Genomic DNA, 24490 nt, shown 5'->3' on the forward strand with positions numbered 1-24490 from the left:
AGATTAACCAAAACATCTACTAGTAGTAAATTACCACCTCCAATGGAACAGGGCTAGAATTAAAACCAAACCCTACTAACAATTTTGCTTCTATAATGCTTTACAGAAGCAACAATTGCATTTGTAAAGCTTTATAGAACCAAAATTGTTTGTCGGGAAGTGTAATTCAAATTCAAAAACCCTTTAAAATCATTCTTTAACACAATTGCAAAAACTTTTATAGGATTAAATAATAGTGAGAAAATAAGTCTTAGTTAATAAAAAAAAAAAAAAAAACAATAAATAAAATTTTCTCGCTAGTGCAAGTTGTATGTGAAAAAGAGTATATAAATTGTTTTTTAGATCAAAAAATTAAGCTTTTTTTAAGTTTTCCATCCAGAAATATGTTTCAAAATTTTCATTTATGTAGGTACTTTTACGCTATTAAGCCAATGTTGTTAGTGCTTAAATGCCAATATTTTATTTTTTTTTTATTTAAAAAAAAAAAACCATAAATAATGTGTTTCATAAAAAATATAAATTTTCACGTAGATAAAACGTTGTGCCTTGCGAACAACCATCTTACTGCACTCCGCCCCAACGGCGTATACAAGGGGGGGGGGGGGGTCACGGGGTCATGACCCCCCCCCCCCCCCCCCCCCAAGAACTCAGAACTTAAAAAAGAATTTTTTATGTGATACTGAAATCTCTTGAGTAAGATTACACCGGCACACAAAATAAAAAAAGTGTCATGTACCAGGAACCAGACCTATGTTTTCGTTCTGAAATTGAGAGTCTAAACTTCTATTTCGCACACAAACAATTGCCGGGGACATTCATTGTGTGTGGAAAAATGACATTTTGATTTTTTTTGTTTGTTTTTGTTGTTCATTTTGTCATTGCATGTCTTTCTGCGATGCGTGTTTGCTTTTTTTCACTTATGTTTTGCAATGTTTGAGTATTTTTCGGTCCAGATTTCGCAAGCATTTCGTTGTTTTCGTGGAGACCGACGAAAAATTTCGTTTCACATCAGCAGCGTTCTAGGCTTTAAGGCTTAACGCTAAACTTAAACGAATCTCATACCGTTTTTGTTTGGTTATTTTTAGAACTACATTCGGAACTTTTCGATTCGAAATGCAAGACGCACAAATTTTAATGTTTAATTATTCAAAAAGCCCATTTTCAGTTTTATGCCTGATATCAAAACTTTTGAAAAAAAAAAAAAAATTGGCATGACCTCCCACCCCCCCCCCCCCAGAAGCAAACCTGTATACGCCCCTGCTCCGCCCCTGGTTCAATGCATATGTGTTTAGTTTAGTTTACACTCCCTACTAAAAATTTTGCTTCTATAATGCTTTACAGAAGCAACAATTGCATCTGTAAAGCTTTATAGAACCAAAATTGTTTGTCGGGCTGGTTTCTTCCCTGGACCTTTCAAATGTATACGCTACATATATTTTCCTTCTTTTTTAAAGTCTAGCTATTACAAGCCCTTGTAGCTTATTCGTTACTTCGGCCCTCTGCATCTATCTTTTGTACCTACCTAATTTTTGCAATAGAATATTGTTTATGACTTATGAAACATTCAGCTTTAGCCGAGTTTTCCGATTAATACCTTGCTAAAGTCGATTATGAACTGCATCGAAATCCATAACTTAACATGTTTCTCTACCAACTTTTTCAATTGCATACTTTGTATTGCTTCTGGCAATTATTTTAGGGTTCATCTTGCTTCCTCAGATTTTTTTTTACAATATTCATGTATAGCATTTGCAAATTATACGCTTCGATTTGTTTTAAATTTACTAAACTCTACTACATGGAATCTAAAATTATAGTATAGTATGTACATGCCTTAAGCCCGAATAATGTAATCATACCATTACTTATCTTGCTGAATTCTTCCATCAAAATTTTTATAATCTACTACTTTATTTATTTTTTGTCAAACCACAGTTTGCTAACCTGCCAAAATGTCATTGCTCAAACTACCGCTATCTCTTTCACACCAACACCTTTTTGCCTTTTAACGACCGTTTTTCTTTTTTCTCTCACCTGGCAGCCATCAGACAGCAAGTAGACAAACACTTTCGAAAAATAGTTGGCGCGCGCGTGTGCTTCTCTTTGCAAAAAAAATTTTCTTCTTCAAAAAGAAAGAAAAAAACACACAAAAAATCCATCATCAATTCTTCTTGTGTTGTGTTTAGTAGTGAGAAAAAAAAACTTTATTTTTTACAACTTATTTGTTATTAATTTTATCCTTGACTCAAAATATTGAAGAAAATCCATCGAAAACTTATCAAACAAGCGAAGAATTACAAGAATAAAAAATTCCCTCCAAAAAAGTCACACCAAGAAAAAAAAAACGTTTTCTCTGTGATTTCTGTGGATCTGGATTATCTACTTGATTGGCGCGCATAGAAACGACCAAGACAAACGACAACGGCGACAAATTTCAACAACGACGGAAAAGAAGAAAAAAATTATTGAGAATTTATTTTTGTGATTCGACGAGACTTTTTGGTGACTCGGATTGATTCTTTTATTTTTTGTTTGAAGGGATTCGCCAAGAAAAAGAATCTTCTTCCTCCTGTCAAAATGCCAATTTGCAAACGTGAAGGATTCGAGAATTTCTCGGAGAATAATAATTCCAAAAAGAGGAACACATTCCATGACAATGAGAAGGTTTTTTATTGCGAGACTACCAAGCAAATATTTCGTGATTATGAGTGAGTATTTTAAAAGACAATTTTTTTTAAAGAATTATCTAGTTTCTAGTAAGACAGTTGTTATATTCTTTTAAACTTTTAATTCTTCTTCCAAAATCTTGGTTCATTTGTATTTTTTAAAGAAGAAAGAGGTCATTGCTTTTGGGGTAGTTTAGTGCCTTTGGTTGTGAAGTCTTCCAAGTCTTGGAACATTCATTTTTTTTTTATTTTTCTTCTATTTTGCCGGTTGAGAGAGTGGAAGGCAGAATGTCTGCTGTGTGTTTGGATTGTCAAGCAAAAGAAAGAGATGACAGATGGGCTCTGCTTTGCTAATGCTTGCTTTATGCCATCTATCCAAAACCGAAGCTGTTCTGATGATGGCCTCGTAGTTCTTTGCCTGTAGAATAAAATCTCGCTGAGTTTTTGGTACGAGAGTTTTAGACGTGAAACATTACACCAGAGATCTTCTAGACTAGGGTAATTGGATATGAATGAAGGGCACTTTGTAAGATTTCATATTAGGTTTGGTTCTGTGAACAATGTTTTTTATCTGGTGTATTTTCTGGGGGATATTTTGCACGATGAGATGAGATTGGGTGGAAAAGAAGATCATGGTTTTGGATTACGCATTTATGAAGATTGTGATTTTTTTGTTGTCTTCTTCTCTGACTTGATGATGTTGTCTTATTACTTTGCTTTGGGTAGTTAAAATTTGACTTGGTGTTGTTTGCTTGAATGATTAACTACTTTATTTGATGGAATGATCAAGGAAAAAGGGCCTGATTCAGTTCTTTCTTTCTACGAGTTGATACATATTGGACAATTTAGAATGACGAAGAAAACAATACACAAACTACGCATCAGTTCTTATGCTTTTGTGAGAAAAATTGTTGCTTACTGTCAAAAGGTGGGTTGCTCAATTCGAATGCCAAAAGAATTGGTTCAAAATCATTTATGTTGTTTTCTATTGACGAGATTCAGAATGAGATTTGTGAATCTGACAGCTGAAAGGGGGGGTTAAGAGGGGAAAAAGTGGAAAAATCTCAGATTTCAAATGAATCTGAGATTCAAAAATCTGAATCTGGATTTGTATCAAGATTCACGCACTTTCATATAGGGTTGTATGTCAACTCCCCTTTGTTTTGAGAAAATCGATTTCAAAGTTTTTTAAGGCTGGTTTTTGGATAAAATAGTTACATAGCAGTAAAGTATTGATGCAATCTTATAAAGGACCATACAAAAGTCATAAAACCATGAAAAAAACATTAATTTCATTACAAAAATGGATTTTATAAGCATTTTAAAAAAATGACATAAAACCTTTTTATGAAGAAGTTTGTAAACAAATTTCAAAAAGGTTCTATGTTCAACATAGAACCTTATAGTTATGAGGAGCTTACATGTAATAATTGGATTTTATATGAAAAAAAGTGACTTCATCGTGAAATAGGCTTTGCTTTAATTTAATTTTATTCAAGTTTTGCACAAAACAGTCAAATTCTATTTTAAATAACAGAAAGAAATACCACAAATCACATTGTTGCATTTATAGATAACAACAATTCCTGCTTTTGTTGAATTATGTACACTTAAATTTTCTTAAGAAAAGTCTTGTTAAAATGAAGTTCACTTTGATTTTTACAAAGTCTAAACAAATTTTACTTATTTTTATTAGAAATCTTATTAATTTAAGAGGATTGGATTTTAGAGGAGTATCATCTTGATTCTAAGTGCCTTATTAGTCTCCATGTATAACGTAAGTAAAAAAAAAGTTTTATTGGATGAAACAATTAATAGAAATAAACTGATATAATTGTAAAGATGAATAACGAAGAGTTCACTTCGGTTAGTAGAGTAAAATCTTGACCTTTGAAAAAAAAAAAAATTCTCAATTTTCCAACTAAATACAACTAAAAATTAATTTTTTGTTTAATATTTTTGTTTTTCGGGTACTAATGTGAAAGCTGAATCTCGTTTGCAGTTCCTTTATCCTAGTTTATCTTGTGGGATTTAGGTTTGTCTGAAGGTCCTTTTTAGGTACTTTTTGAGTTTTGACTTCTTTTGTTTTAAGTTAAGGAATCTAAGTGTTTCTTTAACTTTTGTTTAATAATACGAACTATGAAATTCCCAATCTCGATTATGAAAAAAAAAGTTTTCAAAAATCACTTCCAATTCTTGACACACAAAAAACATTAGTCTAATTTAATAAGTTATGATGTAAGAATATCTAGGTTAGGTAACCCGAATGACTTATTGCAAAAGTTAAGGTTGGATACTACATATTTTGGTTTAAAGAGTACAGAACAAGATACAAAAATTCTTTGCTGTTTAGCAAAAGCCCTGGAGTGAAATCCGCTAACTTGATATTCGATAGTTGATAGTCAAAAACAACGAATTATGGAGCAAAATCGTCGTTTTTGACTGTCAACTATTGACTATCAAGTTAACCGATTCCACCCCTATTGTTCCATACCAGCAAAAACATCAAAAGATCTTTTATTTTTACTTTAGTTAAAAAAAAAATCATTTCCATAAGATTTCATTTTGAAAAATTTGCGTAAAAAAGTTCTATGTAACTTCAATCAATGTATTTTTTTGTTTGAAAAAAAAAAATCAGTAAAAGGGTTCTATGTTGCAATTTGATTAACATAGAACCTTATTATATTAATACATTTATGTGAAATCGTGAAAGTTGTATGTCTTTTTTACCTGTACCGTCGCCATTAATTTTTTTCTAATTTTTTTTTTAAATTGTATCTGAAAGCCGTTGAAATTACGAAAATTTTGGTGTATAAAACTCATTTTTTGTATTTTGTATCAAATACACCCTTATAATTCTCAGCCAGCGATTTGTCTGAACATTAGTTGTTGTTTTATTTTAAAAAAGATTTTTTTACACGCTCAGATTTCGTACACAATTACAAAACTAGATTTCATATTCTATTTGCAGTGGAAAATCTGAGATTTTTACACAAAAATCTCAAAAGCAAATAGAAAACGACAATAGAAAAGTGTGATGTTTGTATGATGTTTATCCACTGATTTAGACTGTTTGTAACATTAGGTCTGTTCCAGACTTTTTGTGCACTAAATTAGGAAGTCTGTCTAATTAATGAGAGTTGGGAGAGAATTCTCTCAGTAGGAAATAAAACTACGAAAGACTGCCGAAAAGTGTGGAACAAGTTGAACACCATTATACAACACAATTTCAATTTAGAAATCACTACAATTTGATTTGTTTTCTTCTTTATTTATTTGTTTGACATACGTCAACTTTTCATCTGCCAGAACTCATATTCCTACGGAAGAAATTCTTTGGGCTAAATTTGTCAGGGTGGGGAAATTTTTTACTCTCTCGTGAGCGCTCTCTTCTACACAATTTTTGAAGTTGGGAACAGACTCTGACCACAAATAACCAAATATTACTAAATTCGGCAGTTTCAAACTAAGTGTGGAACGAACCTATTAAGGTACATACATAAATGACGTTTCTGACTGTTCTCCTAGGAACTGATTTGTTTATGGCTTCGACTAACTAGACTTTTTTCTAGCATATTCCCTAGCTAGTTGTTACCAGTTATACATACCTACCCACCAATTTGTTTAAGTTCAGCGGCCTGGTTTGCGCACCGCAATAACAAAAACATTATGAAATGTCACTGTTTTACTTTGCCATAAGTGACTCACCGTCTTAAAAAAAAAGTATATAATGTCTATCATTTGTATATAATTTGTGAGACGGATATGTTAGCTAATATTTTGTAAACTACTGCACTAACTTTTCTTCAAATGGTTAAATTCAAATCATTGACTCGTGAGTCATATAGGGAAGTTCAAACATTTGTCCTTGTCTTCTCTTTCTATTTACAGTTACCATTTTGACGTTTTAAAATCGGCGAAAATCAAAACAAAACAAGCAAAAACAAACCAACAAAACAAAAAAGCAAAAAATACAGCATAGAAATATATTTTAAATTCCGTAATTTTTTCGATTTTTAGACACTAAATTAAGTTATAGTAGAACGTTACTACCAAAAAAAACACTTGAAATCGATTTGTATGAGTTTTTTTTTACAAACAACAGTTCTTTAAAATTGCGCGCGTCCTTGAAAAATTTGGTTTGTTTTGATCTTCACCCAGTTTAGGAGATATTTTTTTCTATTTTCTTTTGTTCTTTTGGTACTGACAGATGAGCAAAATTCCGAATTAGAGTCCTCATTCTTCAATATTGTGCTCATAACCTAAGATGAGGATTTTCTCCAACTTTGTTCTTGGATGCCTCAAACAGAGTGCACATGGATCAAATTCTATATCTAAATGTCCCTAATGCTTCTTTTTCAATCTTTTTAAGTCGCCACCGATACACACTACTGGACAAAACATTTCTTTTTTTCTCGATTGTTTCCATATTATTCCGTATCATATAGTAAAAGCTGGAAATTAAGGTCTTTTGATAGATTCTTTCAGAGAAACAATACTGAAACATTATGTACATATGTATATAGTTTTATAGATTTGATCCTAGAAATTGAATTGCGGATGAGAATCACAACCTCACAGTAGTACCTAAGACTTTCTTATTCTCATTGATTACAATACCAGAAAAAAACCGAGAAGCCATTTAGTTCATCCATTATTGCTAATATCAACCATGTTTTATTGGTTACTCAGTACTTAGCTCAGTAAAATTTTGCAACAACAATTGATTACTGAGGATAAAAAGAAGTTTTTTATTTGTTGGTTTACAGAGAAATTTTTTTTCTTAATTAATACATTTGTGACCCTTCAACAATAAAGGATTGTTAATAATAAGTAAAAAAAATCGTTTGTTGTTGTTTACAACATTAAATGATTACTCAGTAAAATACTGAATACCACCAAAACACGGTAAACGGCATAAGCTAGGAATTAAACGGAATTCTAGGCCACTGATGTTTACTTGTGAGTTTTTTTTTAAGATCTTTTAGGAGAATGCATCATCCTGTCTTAACAGCTCTCTTGACATTCAGTGGTGTTTGTGCAAAATTTAAACGTGATTAGCTCGTGTCTATTATTGCCGCTTTGGGCTTAAAGCAAAGCAGATAGCAAAGCAAAATTTCAAACATAGGAAACTATGCAGAATGCTTCACGTTACGTTTCGGAAATCATTAGTATGTACACTAGGGTGTCCGTTATTTCCCAAAGTGTTGTTTTCGGGGGTGACACCCCCCAGATCGAAAGTTTAGGGCCTAAATACGGGGAATTTAGCAAAAACAAATTTTTTGGAGGTCATTAACCCGTGCCTCTAAGGTCATACTTTCCCCATACAAATTTGTATGGGAAATTTTTAACTCATACATAAAATTTTTTTCTCTCGAGTTAAATCATCTATTTTTAAAATGTTTGTTGATTCTGGTTGGAAAATAGTTCCTTTAAAAGATTACATTCAAAATTTCCCGTTAAAATTGTTTTGATATTTTATTTCGTTTTTTGAAATTATTATCTGTTTTCGTAGTTTTTGCTTTCACCTATCACATAATTTGCAGTTTTATTGGTTTTTAATTCTTTTCAAATATTGCATTCAAAAATTTGTGTATAAATCAAAAATTTTAATTTTTTAAAATTTTTTTGAAATTTTTGCTAATTTCCCCTTATTTAGGCCCTAAACTTTCGATCTGGTTATTGTCTCCCCCGAAAACATCACTTTGGGAAATAACGGACACCCTAATGTACACAAACCAACGTAACATGAAGCGAGCTCAAAGCAAAAGTCCAATTATATCAACTTTTGCATGCGTTTGACCTTTGGATTTGTTATATTTTAAAGAACACAAAAATTAGCAGCAAGACCAATAAATTGAAGTCAAATTGTTTGCCAAACAAATTCCTTTAATTCTGATTTGCATTCATTTTTACTTGCGATATAGGTGCTATATATGTATCAAGTTATGCATTCGTAGATACAAAAAAAAAAGTTGAGATAACATTTTTCCATGACATTAGAATACCAAAAAAGTAGGTCCCGGGAGTCCGTCTGTCTGTCTGTAAGTCTCTCACTCTGTCTGTATAAGGAGTTACAGCCTAAAGCCAGAACTATAATTGGCGGATAAAGTCGGAAGCTACTGTCAATTGTTGTTGTTTTCCATAAGTTTTCATTCGACGAGTGCGCTCGCAACCGCACTCGACGGATGAAAACTTATGGAAAACAACAACGCGGTTGCGAGCGCACTCGTCGAATGAAAACTTATGGAAAACAACAACAATTGACAGTAGCATCCGACTCCATCCGCCAATTATAGTTCTGGCTTAAACGGATCAACTGATTGACCTCAAATTTGGTATGTAGCATTTTTTAGAGACTCTTCAGATTGATTTTTGGAATTAATTTTTTTGGACCAAAAATAACGGTACTTGTAAAGATTTTAGTAAAGTTGAAATTGCTCAAAAACGGCTCCAACGATTTTGTTTAAAAAATTCAAATGTAAGTTTTAAGACAAGGTCTATTTTTTAATGAAAAAAATTTTTTTGAAAATCAGTAGGTATTAACGGTACCAGCCATAGAACCATTTTTTGTTTTTTTTTTTAATCAGATTTGCTCCCAAACTGCTTATTCGATTTCAACGAAAGTTTTTGTGAAAAAGTATTTATATATCTTTAATATAAGTCAAAAATAAAATTTAAAAAAAAATAATTTTTGGATTTTTTAAAAAAATAATTTTTTTTTTTTGAAAAATCAAATTTTCGAAAACGGGACATGAATTTTTTTTGAAATTTTGTTCTTAGATGTTGATTAACAATATCTACAAAATGGCGTACCAATTTTATTTTAAAACTTTTTTTCCAAAAAAATTATTTATAAAAAAATATTTTAAAAAAAACCATTTTGAAAATTTTTTTTCTAAAAATGCATCAAAATCAAATAAAACTGCATGCTTGTTTTGGGGTGCAATTTGATTTCAGATGTTGTTTTATTCATTTGAAAAACGAATTTTATGTTTTTTTTTTTTATTATTTTTTGCTTTTGTTTTTGTTTTTATATACTCATGTACATTCTCCAAATTTCTATGTAAAAAGTCTTAAATATGTAAACAACTTGAACTCTAAGAGCAAGTTCGTGCAACCCAGTCGTGCATTTTATATCTAATGTTTTTAAAATAGTCATAAGTGCAGCTATCAGTCGTTTCAAATTTATCTATTCTATAGATACCTGACACCCTGTATATTAATACCAAATTCAATTTTTTTTTTTTCATATTTTCAATGTCTAGAGCTTTATAGTTTGTTTAAAAATGGAATTTTTGAAACTGAATTCGGCTAAGTTCGGCTGAAAAGCAGTGATGCTTTTGCATCAAAAATATTGGTTTCTATCCCAAATGTAACATTATTACCATATTCTACTAGGATACCACTTCAAATTATTTTCTAATAAAAAAAAACACATGTCACTAAAGATAATTTTTAAGATCACTCAAGATAGTTAACTGTTTCATCAAGTTTAAATTAATAAAATATATGTAACCCTTTAAGAAACCTTTCTCACACATTACTTAAAACCCTGCCACCTAATTTTTTTGTGTAGACTTTTGATCCTTCATCCATGTAGCGAAAGGAAACTTTTTGCTAAGTTTCATGGGGTAACATTATTTTTTATTTATTAATTTTGTGCAATATTTTACCTGTACCGAATAAAAGTTTGTGTACCCCTTTCAAAACCGTTTCAAAAAACTGTACTTAATACCTCGAAAATGTTGAATGCGAAATATCTTTTCCGAGCGAGATATTAAACAAAAAAAAAGAAGACCAAATTTGAACAAAAACATTCCGTATTCGAAACTTTTATTATGGGCTGGTAGCCTTGTGGAAATTGTTTTACTCTTTGATTAAACTTTAAAATACTACTCTGATTTGATTCTAAGGTTAGGTGGCTGTCGGGCGAAGACCCAGATAGACCTCATGGGTTCATTGTGATACCATAAAGACTAGAGCTAGAAACCCACTAGTCGAACCACTCGGAGCTTGTTATAAATAGGGAGGACTTTTTACGTCTATTTTTTTTAAATCATTAGTACCTTATTTCAAACAAGAAACCTCCCAGATGGATTTTCTTTTATTGGAGATACCAAGACAGGTGCAAAGAAAATGTTTTCTCTACTTTATCTTTATTTTAGCAAAAATATTATATATATTTTTCATAACAAAATGGCTGAATTCCTCAATTTACATAGATATGGTTCTATCCTACCTTACTAATTTTAATTTATATACATTTTTTAAAGTGAGAAATTGATTGAACTAACAAAAACCTTCATTTAAATGAATTTTCCTTTCTTTTTAATCCATAAAACTTGCAGAAGTCATTTAATAACACACTAAGCCGTTTGGCGTGTCTGTCTATTAAATAGTGTCCAGTTAACATTTTAAATGTTTCAAGAACAATGAATTTTATTTGTATAGATTTTTTTTTACCAAAGCCTCAACGCGGCCTTAAAACGCTATCTGTGTAGTAAGGCCTTTAATCTGTTCCAATCTACTATTCTAGTTGATGGAAGATTTTAAATTAAACATAAACAACAATAAAAAAAACTCATTCTTTTTCCTTTCTTTCCAGGGATTACTTTCGTCACGTGATGGTCATCAATTCCACCATTTGGCAATGCGAAGTAACAAAACGCGAAAACCTCACATACGCTGAAGCGCTAAAAAGTGAACGACGTGCCCTCAAAAAAAGAGAACAATTCAAAGATGCTCTACGACCTATAGTATTGTTGATAGTAGAAAAAGCACAACAGTCTTCCATGAAGACTTTATGTCGTATACTTTATCCATTTATACGAGCTCGTTACTTCATCAATGAAGAAGTAGAAGCAACACACAAAAATAACTCAACCTTTAACAAATATGTCGTAACTTCTATCGCTCCTTCATCACCTTCCAAATCCCCGCCTGATGGATCAGTCTATGATCCCGCAAAATTAACATATACTCTAAGAAAAATCGATGGTCAAAATTCTGGCAATGAATTTAAAATACCCCACGAACAAATCCGTCGATCAAAGACCTCATTTAGTCATGAGAATTTAAGAATGTACTTAGATGATAATGTTGTACGAGTTGAAGGCATACTTCGTCCAAAACCAGAATCATATAAAAAATACATTACCGACAGAAAAGCAACATTCACAAAAATGTTTATTGGTAAACTGCCACATTTCGAACCTAGCAGACCGAAAAATATGGACAAAAAACAATCAACAATGTCAAAGTATCTAACAAAGAATGGCACTGCTGAACCACCTGCTAAAACTGAAGCAGTTATCGCTGCCGAAGAAGCTGCTCGCGAAGAGCGGGCTCAAAATCTTATAAAAGAAATGGAACGGGTGCGAAAGGAAAAGGAGGAAAAACAAGCAGAATTGGAGCGTAAAAAAGCCGAACGTGCGGCAAAGATCGATGAAGAAGCTGTTGCTTTGGCCAAAAAAACCGATGATCTCGATCGACCCGATCAGAGAATTATGCCAAAATATCAAACAGTCATTACAAATATCCCCGCCAAATATTTTGGCGATGCTCTGTATATCAATGAGTTTATGAATTCATTTTCGGGAATCCTCTGCGGCAACAATGTTTTCCGAAATAAAATAACTTTCTACGAACTGAGTCGAGCATTCACTGCTCGGGAAATTGTAGGTCCTCTCAGCGACATAATCTTGATCCTCATGGGGACGATTTTCGGTCTTCAGCAGGAGGAAGAATCGGAATGTGCTGTTGATTATGTCCGAGTGAAGCATAACGATCAAGAACCATACAAAACCAGAGATGAGGCTTCTGAAACCCACGAGTTTGTTAGTCGACATTTCTCCTTCAAACTCAATCAGTTGCCATTGGATGCGCACACAATTAGCGAAGTGGTACGCCTGCATTTCCTCGCATCCGGAGCTAATGTCAATGAGAAAGCAGAACGTTATCGTTTAATGTACCGCAATGGTTACTATTCGTCAGAAGATCCTGGTCTAGTGTTTCGAATGCAACAGCCACATGTTCTGCGAGCTTTGAAGATGTACACAATCTATCAGTTGCCAATGATGGAAATATTTAGAATTCTCAACACTCTGATAGCGCAGATTCTGAGTTATTCCTCAACGATTAATCTCATTGAAGAACGCATGGAAGCGACTGCCAAGGCTAAAATGGAACTTAAAGCTCTTGTATCGGCTGAGAGACAACGTACTCTGGCCGTTGAAGCTGAACGTAAAAAGTTAGTTGCTGAATACGCTGCACAGTGTTTGGAACAACCTACAGAAGTCAAACAGCTTGAGGAAAAGTTGAACAAAAAAGTTGCCGAAATGTTGGCACTGAGTGCCCGAGAAAAGAAAAAGTTCGTTGATCAATTGACGAAACTTCGCAGCTCCTTGTTTGATTATATGGTTTTCTTGGGAAGAGATCGTGCCTATCGAAAGTATTATGTCTTAGAGTCTATTCCAGGAGTGTTTGTTGAACATCCGGTAGAGTCTTTAGACGTGTGTTTGGAAAATCCACCGAAAAATGTTCCTCACTTTGTGGGTTGTCCAAAAGGCTTGAAAGAAATTCGTGTCTATTTGGCAAAGTTGTATGCCGAAGAAGATGGCAAAAAGAAACGAAAGTCTCTTGCTCCTGTTGGAGGTACTGCAACTGCAGCGGCCGCTGCTGCAGCAGCTCAAGATAACAAGGAGAACAAAGAGAATCAAGCTGTTGTTAATGGTGAGGTTAAATTGAATGGCGATGCTACTAAAATGGAAGTCGATGGAGAAGTTGAACCACAACCAGTTGTTGTTCCGCCAGAGCCTCCTACACAATATGAATTGTTGATGTGCACTGGGGACCCTAAAAATTGCTACGTCCATGATCCCAAAAATTCAGAACATCAAAGATGGGCATATTTTTACAAAGAAGAAGACATTGATGCTGTTATTAATAGTTTGAATGTACTTGGTGAAAGAGAGAGTCAGTTAAAGGAGAACTTTGTCACCATGAGGGAGTTGATTGTGGAACACACTAAACACTGTCCCGTTGATATGTTGTCAATGGAAAAAGAAGAATCGTCACAGTTTTCACGTTTTAAGCTTCAAATGAAAACTGAAACAAAGAGGAAATATAATACTGCCAATTTTGGATTTCCAGATGATCATGATTTGAATGAGGTTTGTAATTTGTCTAAAGCTAGTATACACAATTACAAGATCTTCCAATATTGGACGGTTACAGAGGGGTTTTTGGAATTTTTTTTTACCAAAAATAACGGTACCTGTCATACCTTTACCAATGTTGGTAAAGTATAATTTTCTCAAAAACGGCTCCTACGATGTTGTTCCAAAAATTAAAATACATATTAGTTTTTAAACAAGGTCTATCTATTTATGAAAAAAATTTTTTTTTTTCAAAAACCCTTATTAACGGTACCTCCCATAGAACCGTTTTTTTTTTTTTTTTAAATCTGATTTTCTCTGCTGCTTCATTTCAGCGAAAAATTTTACACAAAAGCCCTTGTATAGTTTATATATGTAAATCAAAAATAAAATTTTTGGATTTAAAAAAAAAAGTTTGAAATTCTTTTTTGAAAAAATAAACTTTCGAACGGTACATTGAATTTTTATTGAAATTTTGATTTTAGGTGTTGATTAATAATTGTCAAAAAAATTGAATACCAACTTTATTTTAAAACTTTTTTTTCAAAAAATTATTTATACAAAAATAGTTTTTTAAAAAAACGGCTCTAACGATTTTGAATTTTTTTTGAAATAGCGTAAACCACCTAATCATTGGCACCTTAAGCGAATGTCGCCACAACTTCAGTTCGCAATTATTTCCGTATAGCATAAAACTATTATTAATATTTTTTTTAAATTATTTATATATCCTTTAAAATAATAAAATACAAGTAGTTTCAGTAAAATTTATTAATAAAATTGATTAATTAATAAATGAAGACTTCAAACTCAGTCAGCGATGGGCATAGGTTTCCAATTATTGGCACTGGTCATTCCAATGATTGGCACTTTATTTTAATTAAATTTTTTAAGCCTTAATTGATATTTTTTTTAATACTTAAGGTATTTTATTTGTTTTAATATTGAAAAGCAGTTTCAAGAAACAAATTAGAAAAAATTATGTTTACAAATCTATATTTTATGTTCTAATATAAAAGTTCACTTTCGTTCTAAAAAAAACTTACCAAAACTAAAATCTATATTTTGAATTCTACCAATAATTGGCATATTTATGTGGGATTTTTTCTAATTTTCTAATGAAAGTGCCAATTACAGGTCGAGTCATCATTTTTCCATCCAATAGTTAACATAGCTAATAAATACTTTATTTTCATAAAAAAAAATTTAAAATAAACAAATATAACATTCTCTTTAATGTTTATTTGTTCATAAAAGTCTCACTTAACAACTATTTTTGTCATTTCTTCATAAATATTACCACTTTAAACTTATCTCTACTCTTACTCGTTTGCTAAGAATATGCCAAAAAAGGCGGCAACCTAAGAAAGAATTTTTAAATAGGGCTTTCCTTCGTTTCCAAGTTATAAAATATATAAAAAGTGATGCCAAATTATCGACAAAAAATAAAAGTAGTACCTGTAAATGGGGGGGGGGGGGGTGCCAACAATAGGGCAGTTTACCTTTACATCTCTGTAAAAGAAATTAAACTGCATATTTTATTTGGACCTCAATTTGATTTAGGATAATTGTTTTATCCATTTGAATAACGAATATTATGTTATTTTTTTAATTAAATTTACCAAATTTGTATAAAAAAGTCTTAACAATTTTAGTAAATTGAGTGCGTGCGATTCGTGAATTTTATTTTTTGTAATTTTTATTACAATTTAAATTCATTTAAAAATAATATAAAGGAAACAAATTTGGCTTTGTTTTGCACTTCAATGTAAAAGAAATTTTTAATAATTTTGTTTCCAAGCTGAACGGAGGGGAATAGACCCTCTCCCATAAGATTTTTTTTCTGTCTAAATCCATCTTAGTAAAGTTTCATATTCTCTGTCATCTGTCAAGAAAATTGTCTTCCAATTTTTTGGTCTCTAAAGTCTTCCACCCATGTAAACAGACAATTTTTAATTGTATGACAAAAAATTGGCTAAAGTGTTCACACAAGTTTCACTTAGTAGAAAATTTACAATTGGCAGCTCATTGGTTGCTATTGGAAGACTTTTGACAGTTCAGCCAATATTGAAAAAGATCTTCCAATCGTGTATACTTAGCTTATAAGTTCTTATTAAAACATTTATTCATTTGAATATTCACAATTTTCTTTCAGGTGATGTATGCTATGCTTGTTGATCGTGTTCTTCAATTAGAAATCGATATAACATCGGGAGACTTGGGAAAACTTAAAGTAAAAGATCTTGAAAAATGGCGCACAGATGTACAAAATAACACATATGACTCACAAGGAGAACTCATCTGGGGTGGTGAGCAAATTAAAAAACCTTACAAAGATCCCGGATTAGGTCTCGGTGAGACGTTAGAAATTGACTCGGAAGATAGTTCGGATGAGGGTATATCACTTCATGATTCAACTTTACTACGTCAATGTGTAAAGAATCTGGCCTCAGCTCTGTTACAAATCGAACAGGGTATTGAGCAGAAATTCATGAAGGAGCCATTCGGTGTAAAGATCATTAAAAACGACAAAACAATGGAACCACTTTTAGAAAAAGGTCGCGAACGTCTCAAAGAATGGGAAATTTCGTTGATGCATTCTACAAGTTATTCTCAAGTTTTCCTGCATTTAAATATCCTCCATGGAGCTATTAACTGGCAGCGATCGACAAATAAATCACTTTGTGCGATATGTCGCCGTGGAACAGATCCTGAAAAGATGTTACTTTGTGATGAGTGTAATGCTGGTACTCATATGTTCTGCATGAAACCGAGATTACGAAAAGTTCCTGAGGGTAATTGGTATTGTCATCGATGTGTGACTAAATTAGGCTTTTCAAATGAAAAACAAGAGCCCAAGAAGAAGAAACAGAAACGAGCCTTTTTGATAGATGAGGAAGATAATGCCAGTGTCGGGTCATCACAATCCAACAGTCGTAGACAGAGTAAGAGAAGACGTTCAACGGAAGAAGAAATTGAGGAAGAATTGTGCAACGATGATGATGGTTTGGAAGACGATGATGATGCTGCTGGTGATGACCAAGTTGAAGAGAATGGAGTTGAAGAGGAAGATGAGGGCGAAGAAGAGCAACAGAAAATGAATGAAACACCAGGAGATCCCTTGTCAACTACAAATGATATAGAAGAAGATTCTGATAGCGGGTAATTATTTCATTCTTTTATTTATAAGACTTTTATTTATATGTGTTTTTTTTTTTTGTCATTTATAGAGATGAAGAAATTTGTGCAGTATGTTCATATAATGGTGGAGAAATTGCTTGCACTGGATGCAAATCAATTTACCATTTAGATTGTGCAGATTTAAGGCGAGCTCCCCGCGGTAGCTGGAATTGCAAAACCTGCCGTAATGATCAGAGTAAAAAACGCAAGAGCAAACAAAACGGTGAGTTTGAAAATTAATTGACAAACAAAAAAAAAAAAAAAATAATTTTTATAACGAAAACCGTTTATTTGCTCATCATCTGCGCACATCATTGTCACTTACACACAAAAAATAGTATACTTAAGCTTTTAAAATACGTAATTGTTTTATTTGTTTAAATTATTATATTTTTTTTAATTATACATAAATATTATTCGTAGTTTTACAAACAACTTTTTTTAACTTTTTTAATAATAAAAAAAAATATCTCATATCGAGAATAAAAAAAAAAAAACAAAAAATTATTCATAAATACAAACATACTTAAAAACATACAAATCATTGGCTTTAAATGTTTTTTAAGTTTTTTATTTAACTTGGGGTCATTTTACGCATCTTACATGTTGTTTACTCTCCTATAAAATGCCTCAATTTTTTCTTAAATTGTCCTCGTATGACGATTATAGCTAAATCCTTTTTGAAATCTTATGTCTCATGCAATTTAGAGTATTCCCTATTTGTCACACTTTTTTCTTATGTAACAATAATATGAGTGAATGTAAGATCGTGTAAAATGGCCCTTAGTTTATTTTAATTTTATTATATTTTTTGTTGTGTCCTTTTCATCCAATTGTTTCTTAAAAATTATCATCTCACTACCTTCACACCATATTTTGTTTCTAACAAGAGGCAACCATTATTAAAAAAAAAAAACAGAGGTTTCGCAAAATTATTCATAACGAAATAATTGATGTTTAAACAAAATACAACGTAATTTAAAGTTGTGTTTTTATATTCACACCTCACACTTGAATTAATATATTGGAGATTTATCTTATTCCAACCGACTTAAGTAAAATATTGAAAGAAAGTGAGAAATTTTCAAAACAATGACTCAATTTTTGTACCCAAATTAATCTGACTAGAACCAAAATTGTACAAAAATTTAACTCCGTAAAGATCGATTCACTTCAAAACAGCGTATTCTTTTCTTTCACTTCGGTGCCAAAAAAAAACTCATGTTACGTATTCGGTAGGTATGTAAATAAAACCGTTGTTTTTGTACATTCGACGTAAAATTGGATCTGGCTATGCTTTAAAAAAAAGACTGTGTTACTTTTTTAAGCTTGGATGTCTCAAAACGTTCAGAAAAGGTAGATCTATTGTAGTGCAATGAATATTTTTTGGTATCAAAACTGTTTTTAAAATGTGTTTCTATTGCACTTTAACTTCAAAATATTCCTGTATCGATCGGTGTCATTTAAAAAAATGAGTAAATATTTTATAAACAAAAGGAATTATCTCAAAATCGAGTGTCATTAAAAAAAAAATGAGTAAATATTATCATTGATGTCTAGCAAGAGAATAAAGTGTTTGAATTTTTAAAATCGGTTCATTAATGCCTGAGATATGACCAATTGTTTATAACTATCTCTCTCTTTTTATCTTTTATTATAAACAATTGGTCATATCTCAGGCATTAATGAACCGACTTAAAAATTGCAAAGAATTTATTCTCTTGCTAGACATCAATTATAATATTTACTCATTTTTTTTTTAATGACACTTACCGATTTTGAGATAGTTCCTTTTGTTTATAAAATTTCAAAATTTTGCAAAAACTAACATTGCAACTAGATTTTTCATTCCCAAAAACATATAAAAAAAAACTCCCATATTGCGTTGATCTTAAAATCTATACTCAAAGCGTGTATAACGTTTAACCTGAGTAAGGGAACAGTTTTTTTTTTTTTTTTTTTTCAAATTAACTCGAAAAATATGGATCATATAGAAAAATTTATTAAGATAAAAGTTATAGAAAATAAAATTTTCTACAAGTTTATAGTCCGGTCAATTTAGACATCCGAGGTTACATTAATTCCCAGCAAGCTGAAAATTGGTAGGATTGTTGTAAACACCATCATAAATTGAATCTAAAAAGTCCTCATCCCCTTAGACCAGAATATTTTTAAGATAGTTGGCCACTTTGGTTTCCATAGATTTATTTTATACCACAGGAGTTTAAAATTTTTCATAAAATACTTTTTTTACATTTTGCATCAAAAAACAGATTTCAAAATTTTTTTTACGAAAATGTGCAATAGCTATGCAGTTTTTAAAGCCTTTATGTACATACTCATACAATTATTGTAGAAAATGATAAAAAAAAGAAATAAATCAAATTCATTCATTCGTGGTTGTAGTGAACGAAAACATAAGATGATAAAATTTAAAATACACTGAACGAAAAAAAGCCAATATTTTATGAACTGGTTGCGATAGAACTTTTTTCTATCTGTTTTTAGAACAGTCATAAGTGTAGCTATTAGCTGTTTTAGGGTTGTCCATTCTCTATTGCACACCCTGTATATATTCAGACATATTTTAAACAAATATTCCCAGGGAAATGGTTTCGCGAGAAGGGCCGCAATCGGAAAAATGGCGAAAATTTCCATTTTTTTTTTTGCTTTCCCATATTCTTAACCATTGAAGAACGAAAATCAAGCTAAAAAAATAATGATATTTCAGGAACTTTTCAGTTAGGAGTTTTTTTTTTAGAATAGGCCTGATTATGACGATTACAACTCAACTTCAACTTTTTGAATCGTTATACCTAAAAAACGGTGGGTCTTAGGAAAAAAGTGTCATGACACTTTTTATATATAATAATCTGGTCTACAATTCTTGCATTGAAAATTTTTTGATAAGACTTACCGTTTTGCTGAAAATCGTGAAAAAACAGTTTTTGTGACCTTTGACCCCCGTACATTTTTTTTCAGGCCTCGGATCGATGGGGACTTTTTAGATTTAATTTATGATGGTGTTTCCAACAAACCTACCAATTTTCAGCTTGCTGGGAATTAATGTAACCTCACCCCCTTATTTTAGTCTAATTTGACCGGACTATTAACTATGTATGTATGTATATCATTTTTGTCAAAAATAAAAAATGGCCGAGTTAATCACTAAAACTTGTTTTTCCTTAAATTCAAGATGGCGGCTTTGGCTCAAGCTCGATTTTCCCGAAAAACAGGTTTTAAGCTCGCAGCGACCCCCTCTACAGTCCTATGAAAAAAATTACACGATTTAATTCTTTCCATTTGAAATGTTTATCTCAACTGGGCTATAATCTTTTATTTGATTACACAAGTCTACAAGGTTTTTGGTGTCGAGGCTAAGATATACTTTTCTATAGGTTTTTGATGTGCTGAACTCAAATCTGAAGTCAGAAGTATCCTATCAGCTCCCATTTTTTTCCATTTTCTAACGGTAATATTTCAATAACGAGAGCTGATAGGATATTTTTGACTTCGGATTCGAGTTCAGCACACCAAAAACGGAAGCTGATAGGATATTTCTGACTTCAGATTCAAATTTTGGCATATCAAAAACCTATAGAAAAGTATATTTTAATGTCCGCACCAAAAAAAAATTTAATTTTGTAGACCAGTGTTATTAATAACCAGGCTTTATGACAACAATAATGTTGCCAAAACTAATTTCCACATTTCATAAAAGATTTTTTTAGATGTACTACCTTCATCTGTTATTTACAAAATTCGAGTATAGTATTTTCTGAGGGTCTAGAGTAGAGCCTACTATTGCACGTGTATTAAGGTACACGTGCTACACGTGTATTTAAATAATTCGTGCCGAAGCACGTGTATTTGTAAATACACGTGTATTTATATTTACACGTGTATTTATATTTACACGTGTAAATAGCGTTCGAACAGGTAGATTTGGTGGCGATTTCCTAAAATATGTATTATATTGAATGAAAAGGATATTGTTCAGGTTTTTGCGGTTATTGGCTAGATTTACACATTGAAATTACACGGAAAATTTAATTGGAAATTCTTATTCAACCCTAGCCATATAAATCTTGGAAAAAAAATTTGACCCGATTCCCATTATCGTATCGAACTGAACTTTGTACACATATGAAGTTTGGATTGCAACGCAATATTTTGGGGTCCGAACTCAGGGGAGGGGCATTGGGGGGTTGAAACACCCCAAATCTATTTTATCCCATTCTAAATATCGCAAAACTTTTGTAGGTAAATTGCAAGAGAGGGGCTTTGGGAGCTCATACCACCCAAGCAAATTATCATCTTCTTTCAAATATTATACGACTAAAAAGTAAAAAAATAAAGCAGATTAGATTAGATTACCAAGCAACAAAACATATAAAATAATTAAATTGACTCCATGGAGTCCCTTTAAATGCCGTCCAAGGGCTCCGGTTGTTCCACCGGGACAAGAAAAACGGTTGTTTTGTTGTGAACTACATAAGTCACAGTAGGCATTTGTCCCTTCTCGGTGGGCATATTGCCATACCCAACTCCTTGGCTTCATATTTTAGTTTTATTTTAAAATTTATTTTGATTGAATTTGTCGCTTTATTTATAAAACACCTTTTACACTTTCACTATGAACTTAGTAAACCATATGATCTTCAAATAAACGGTGATTAACAAAAAAAAAAAAAAAACATGTAACAGTTGGTACACTTTCTTCTGAGAAAGACACAGTAGGCAATATGCAAATATATCTTGGAAAAATTTATTAGCTTTTTTTTAATGAAAAGGCACATCATTATTTTTAATTTTTGAATAAATTATTTATAAGGTCTTCAAAAAGTTCAAATACTATTTTTCCAATTCGAACTATTTATTTGCACAATAATCTTCAGTTGTTTAGTTTTAAAAACTTTTATTTTACCCCCAAAAAGCAAAAAAATCATTTTGTTTCGTATTTACACGTGTAAATATAAATACACGTGTATTTAATAAATACACGTGTAAATAAGATACACGTGTAAACGTTTTTTAGATACACGTGTACACGTGTATCGGGTACACGTGTAATTAAATACACGAACAAAATCGTAGGCTCTAGTCTAGAGTCGGATGCATTTTTTCATAAAAAAAAAACAATTTTTGGAGGTTTTGTCATGAGAAAGTACCTTTAAACTAACAAATGCTGGATTTGGGTTTCGTTTGCAAAATAGAAGGACCTAATAGCCATACAGACCATTTCGTCTGGCATATTTTTCTGCAGGATGTTTTTCTTTTTTCATAAATATAAATTCTTCGACTTTAGGACTAAACAAAAATTTAGAAAATCTCCTACGTTTAATCTCCTAATCTGTCATTTCGTAAAATAAATGAACGAACGTTACACAGCCTACTCATTAGAACCATTATGAGGTATAGTAAGAAACCCGAGTCTCTGTAAATTGCATGTTATAGTAAAGCTTCAAAATTATAAATCATCAAAAGAAAACTGTGAACAAAGAATTGGCTTGAGTTACAGAAAAACGAAATGCGAGTAAATCTTGGACTGTGTTTTCGGCTTAGTATTAGTCCAAGAGCTAGTGGCACATTTGACTAAGGTAGCTCTTTTAAGGCTGAAAATTCGTACAGTGGTAGTTTTCAGCATGCTTAGTAAGAAAATCTTGGTCTGGCAGGCCTCAGCGGTGCACATCATAAATATATTTGACCTTGAAAGTTTAATTTTCAACTTTTTTTGCCCAAAATTTGACTTTGAAATCGATTATTTCAAAAAGTATTGATTAAAATAACTTGATTTAAAAACTAATAAAAAGTGTAATATTCTGCCTTTTGAAAAATGTATCACTCATAACTGTAGGTGTTGCCGTCGTTTTTAAATAATTTTTTTTTTATTTTGAGTTACTTTTTTAGAAAATTGCCCCTCCCTCCTAAACGGGGGGAGATAGACCCCCCCTTCCCATAGTAAAAAATGCTTGTATTTAACTTCTCTGGAAGAATCCGTTACTAATTTTCCCCGCCTTAGCTATCGTAATTTCCCCAAAAAATATAAAATACAAAAAAAAAAATTTGAACCAAAAATGGTTTTCTAAGGCGGAGAAAATTAAACTTTCAAGGTCAAATATATATATGATGTGCACCGCTGAGGCCTGCCAAACCAAGATTTTCTTACTAAGCATGCTGAAAACTACCATTGTACGAATTTTCAGCCTTAAAAGAGCTACCTTAGTCAAATGTGCCACTAGCTCTCCTACTATATGGACCTTTCTCACATTCGGTAAATGATAATAATAGTGAATTTGCTACAATCCGATGTTCCAATGTAAATAAATAATGTAATATTAGTAATTATTAGTAATTAATCAGCTTCTTTTATCCGTGCTTCTTGTGTGTGTGTTTATGTGTATTTAAAATTTTCAATTTTCAAAAAATTCGTCACCATTTCAGTGTTTTTTTGTTAAATTAAATCATTTATTATAATCTTATTCATCAACACATAACACAAGTTTCTCACTGTTGTGTAACTAGTTTGTATGATTGAAATACATTTTTTCAAAAGTAAAAAAAAAAAACTTCATCCTTAAGAACCCACATTTCAATTTCTAGATGATTCGACTGATGATGAAGATTTTGACGAACCTTTAGCTAAACAAGTTCGTTCATCAGCCAGCAGCAGTAGCAAGCGATCATCTGTACGTAGTTCAATGCATGACAGCTTTAATGGTAGTAACGCTGATGATTCGATTCGTTACAATAACAACAACAACAATCGTCGTCGACGTGCCGAAAATCTTCCTCTAAATAGCTCCTTGCTATATGAGCTTCTAAATGAAATTATGAAAAATGAAAACTCTTGGCCATTCCTCAGACCTGTTAGTCATTCTGAAGTTCCTGATTATCATACAATAATAAAAGAACCCATGGACTTTGCCAAAGTTAAATCAAAGCTTAACATGGGCAAGTACACAATTAATGAAGAGCTTTTAAAAGACATTGAACTGGTGTTCAAAAATTGTGACATTTATAATCAGGAAGGAAATGAAATTTATGAGTAAGTCTTAAACTTTTTTTTTGAAATACAAAATGCATTTAATTAATAAAATGTATGTTTTTTTTAGAGCCGGAAGTGCTTTGGAAAAATTCGTCATGCAGCGATGCAAGGACCAAAATCTACCTTTTCAACCAAGCGACATGAATCGATTATGAGCCAACGAAACCAGTGATACGGAGTCGACTCCTCCTCCTACCACTGACAACCCCAACAATTGCAGAATGTTTTTTATTTAGTCAGCAGTCTGTTCACAAGAATCATCGCATTTGTCCTAAAGTCTGCGAATTGGATGTCCAAAAGAAGAAAAAAAAAAAAAGAAAACTATCCAAAGCATTTTAATTTGATTGATTTCCTTATGTTGTTGATTAAATTATTATAATATTCAACATTCATCAACAAATAATTGTCGAGCAAAACAAAAAAAAAAAAAAAGAGAA

General features: G+C 31.8%; 1 protein-coding gene across 1 annotated transcript; it reads left to right on the forward strand.

Moving 5' to 3' along the window:
* The first annotated feature begins 2053 nt into the window (after nt 1-2053).
* On the forward strand, nt 2054-24490 carry LOC129917078 (bromodomain adjacent to zinc finger domain protein 1A). The gene is made up of 6 exons (XM_055997401.1): nt 2054-2708; nt 11275-13840; nt 15981-16987; nt 17056-17228; nt 23609-24053; nt 24121-24490. The coding sequence occupies exons 1-6, from the start codon at nt 2578-2580 to the stop codon at nt 24206-24208; spliced, it is 4410 nt and encodes a 1469-aa protein (XP_055853376.1). The 5' UTR covers nt 2054-2577; the 3' UTR covers nt 24209-24490.

This window comes from Episyrphus balteatus, chromosome 3 (genome assembly GCF_945859705.1).
Source record: "Episyrphus balteatus chromosome 3, idEpiBalt1.1, whole genome shotgun sequence".
Taxonomy (NCBI): domain Eukaryota; kingdom Metazoa; phylum Arthropoda; class Insecta; order Diptera; family Syrphidae; genus Episyrphus; species Episyrphus balteatus.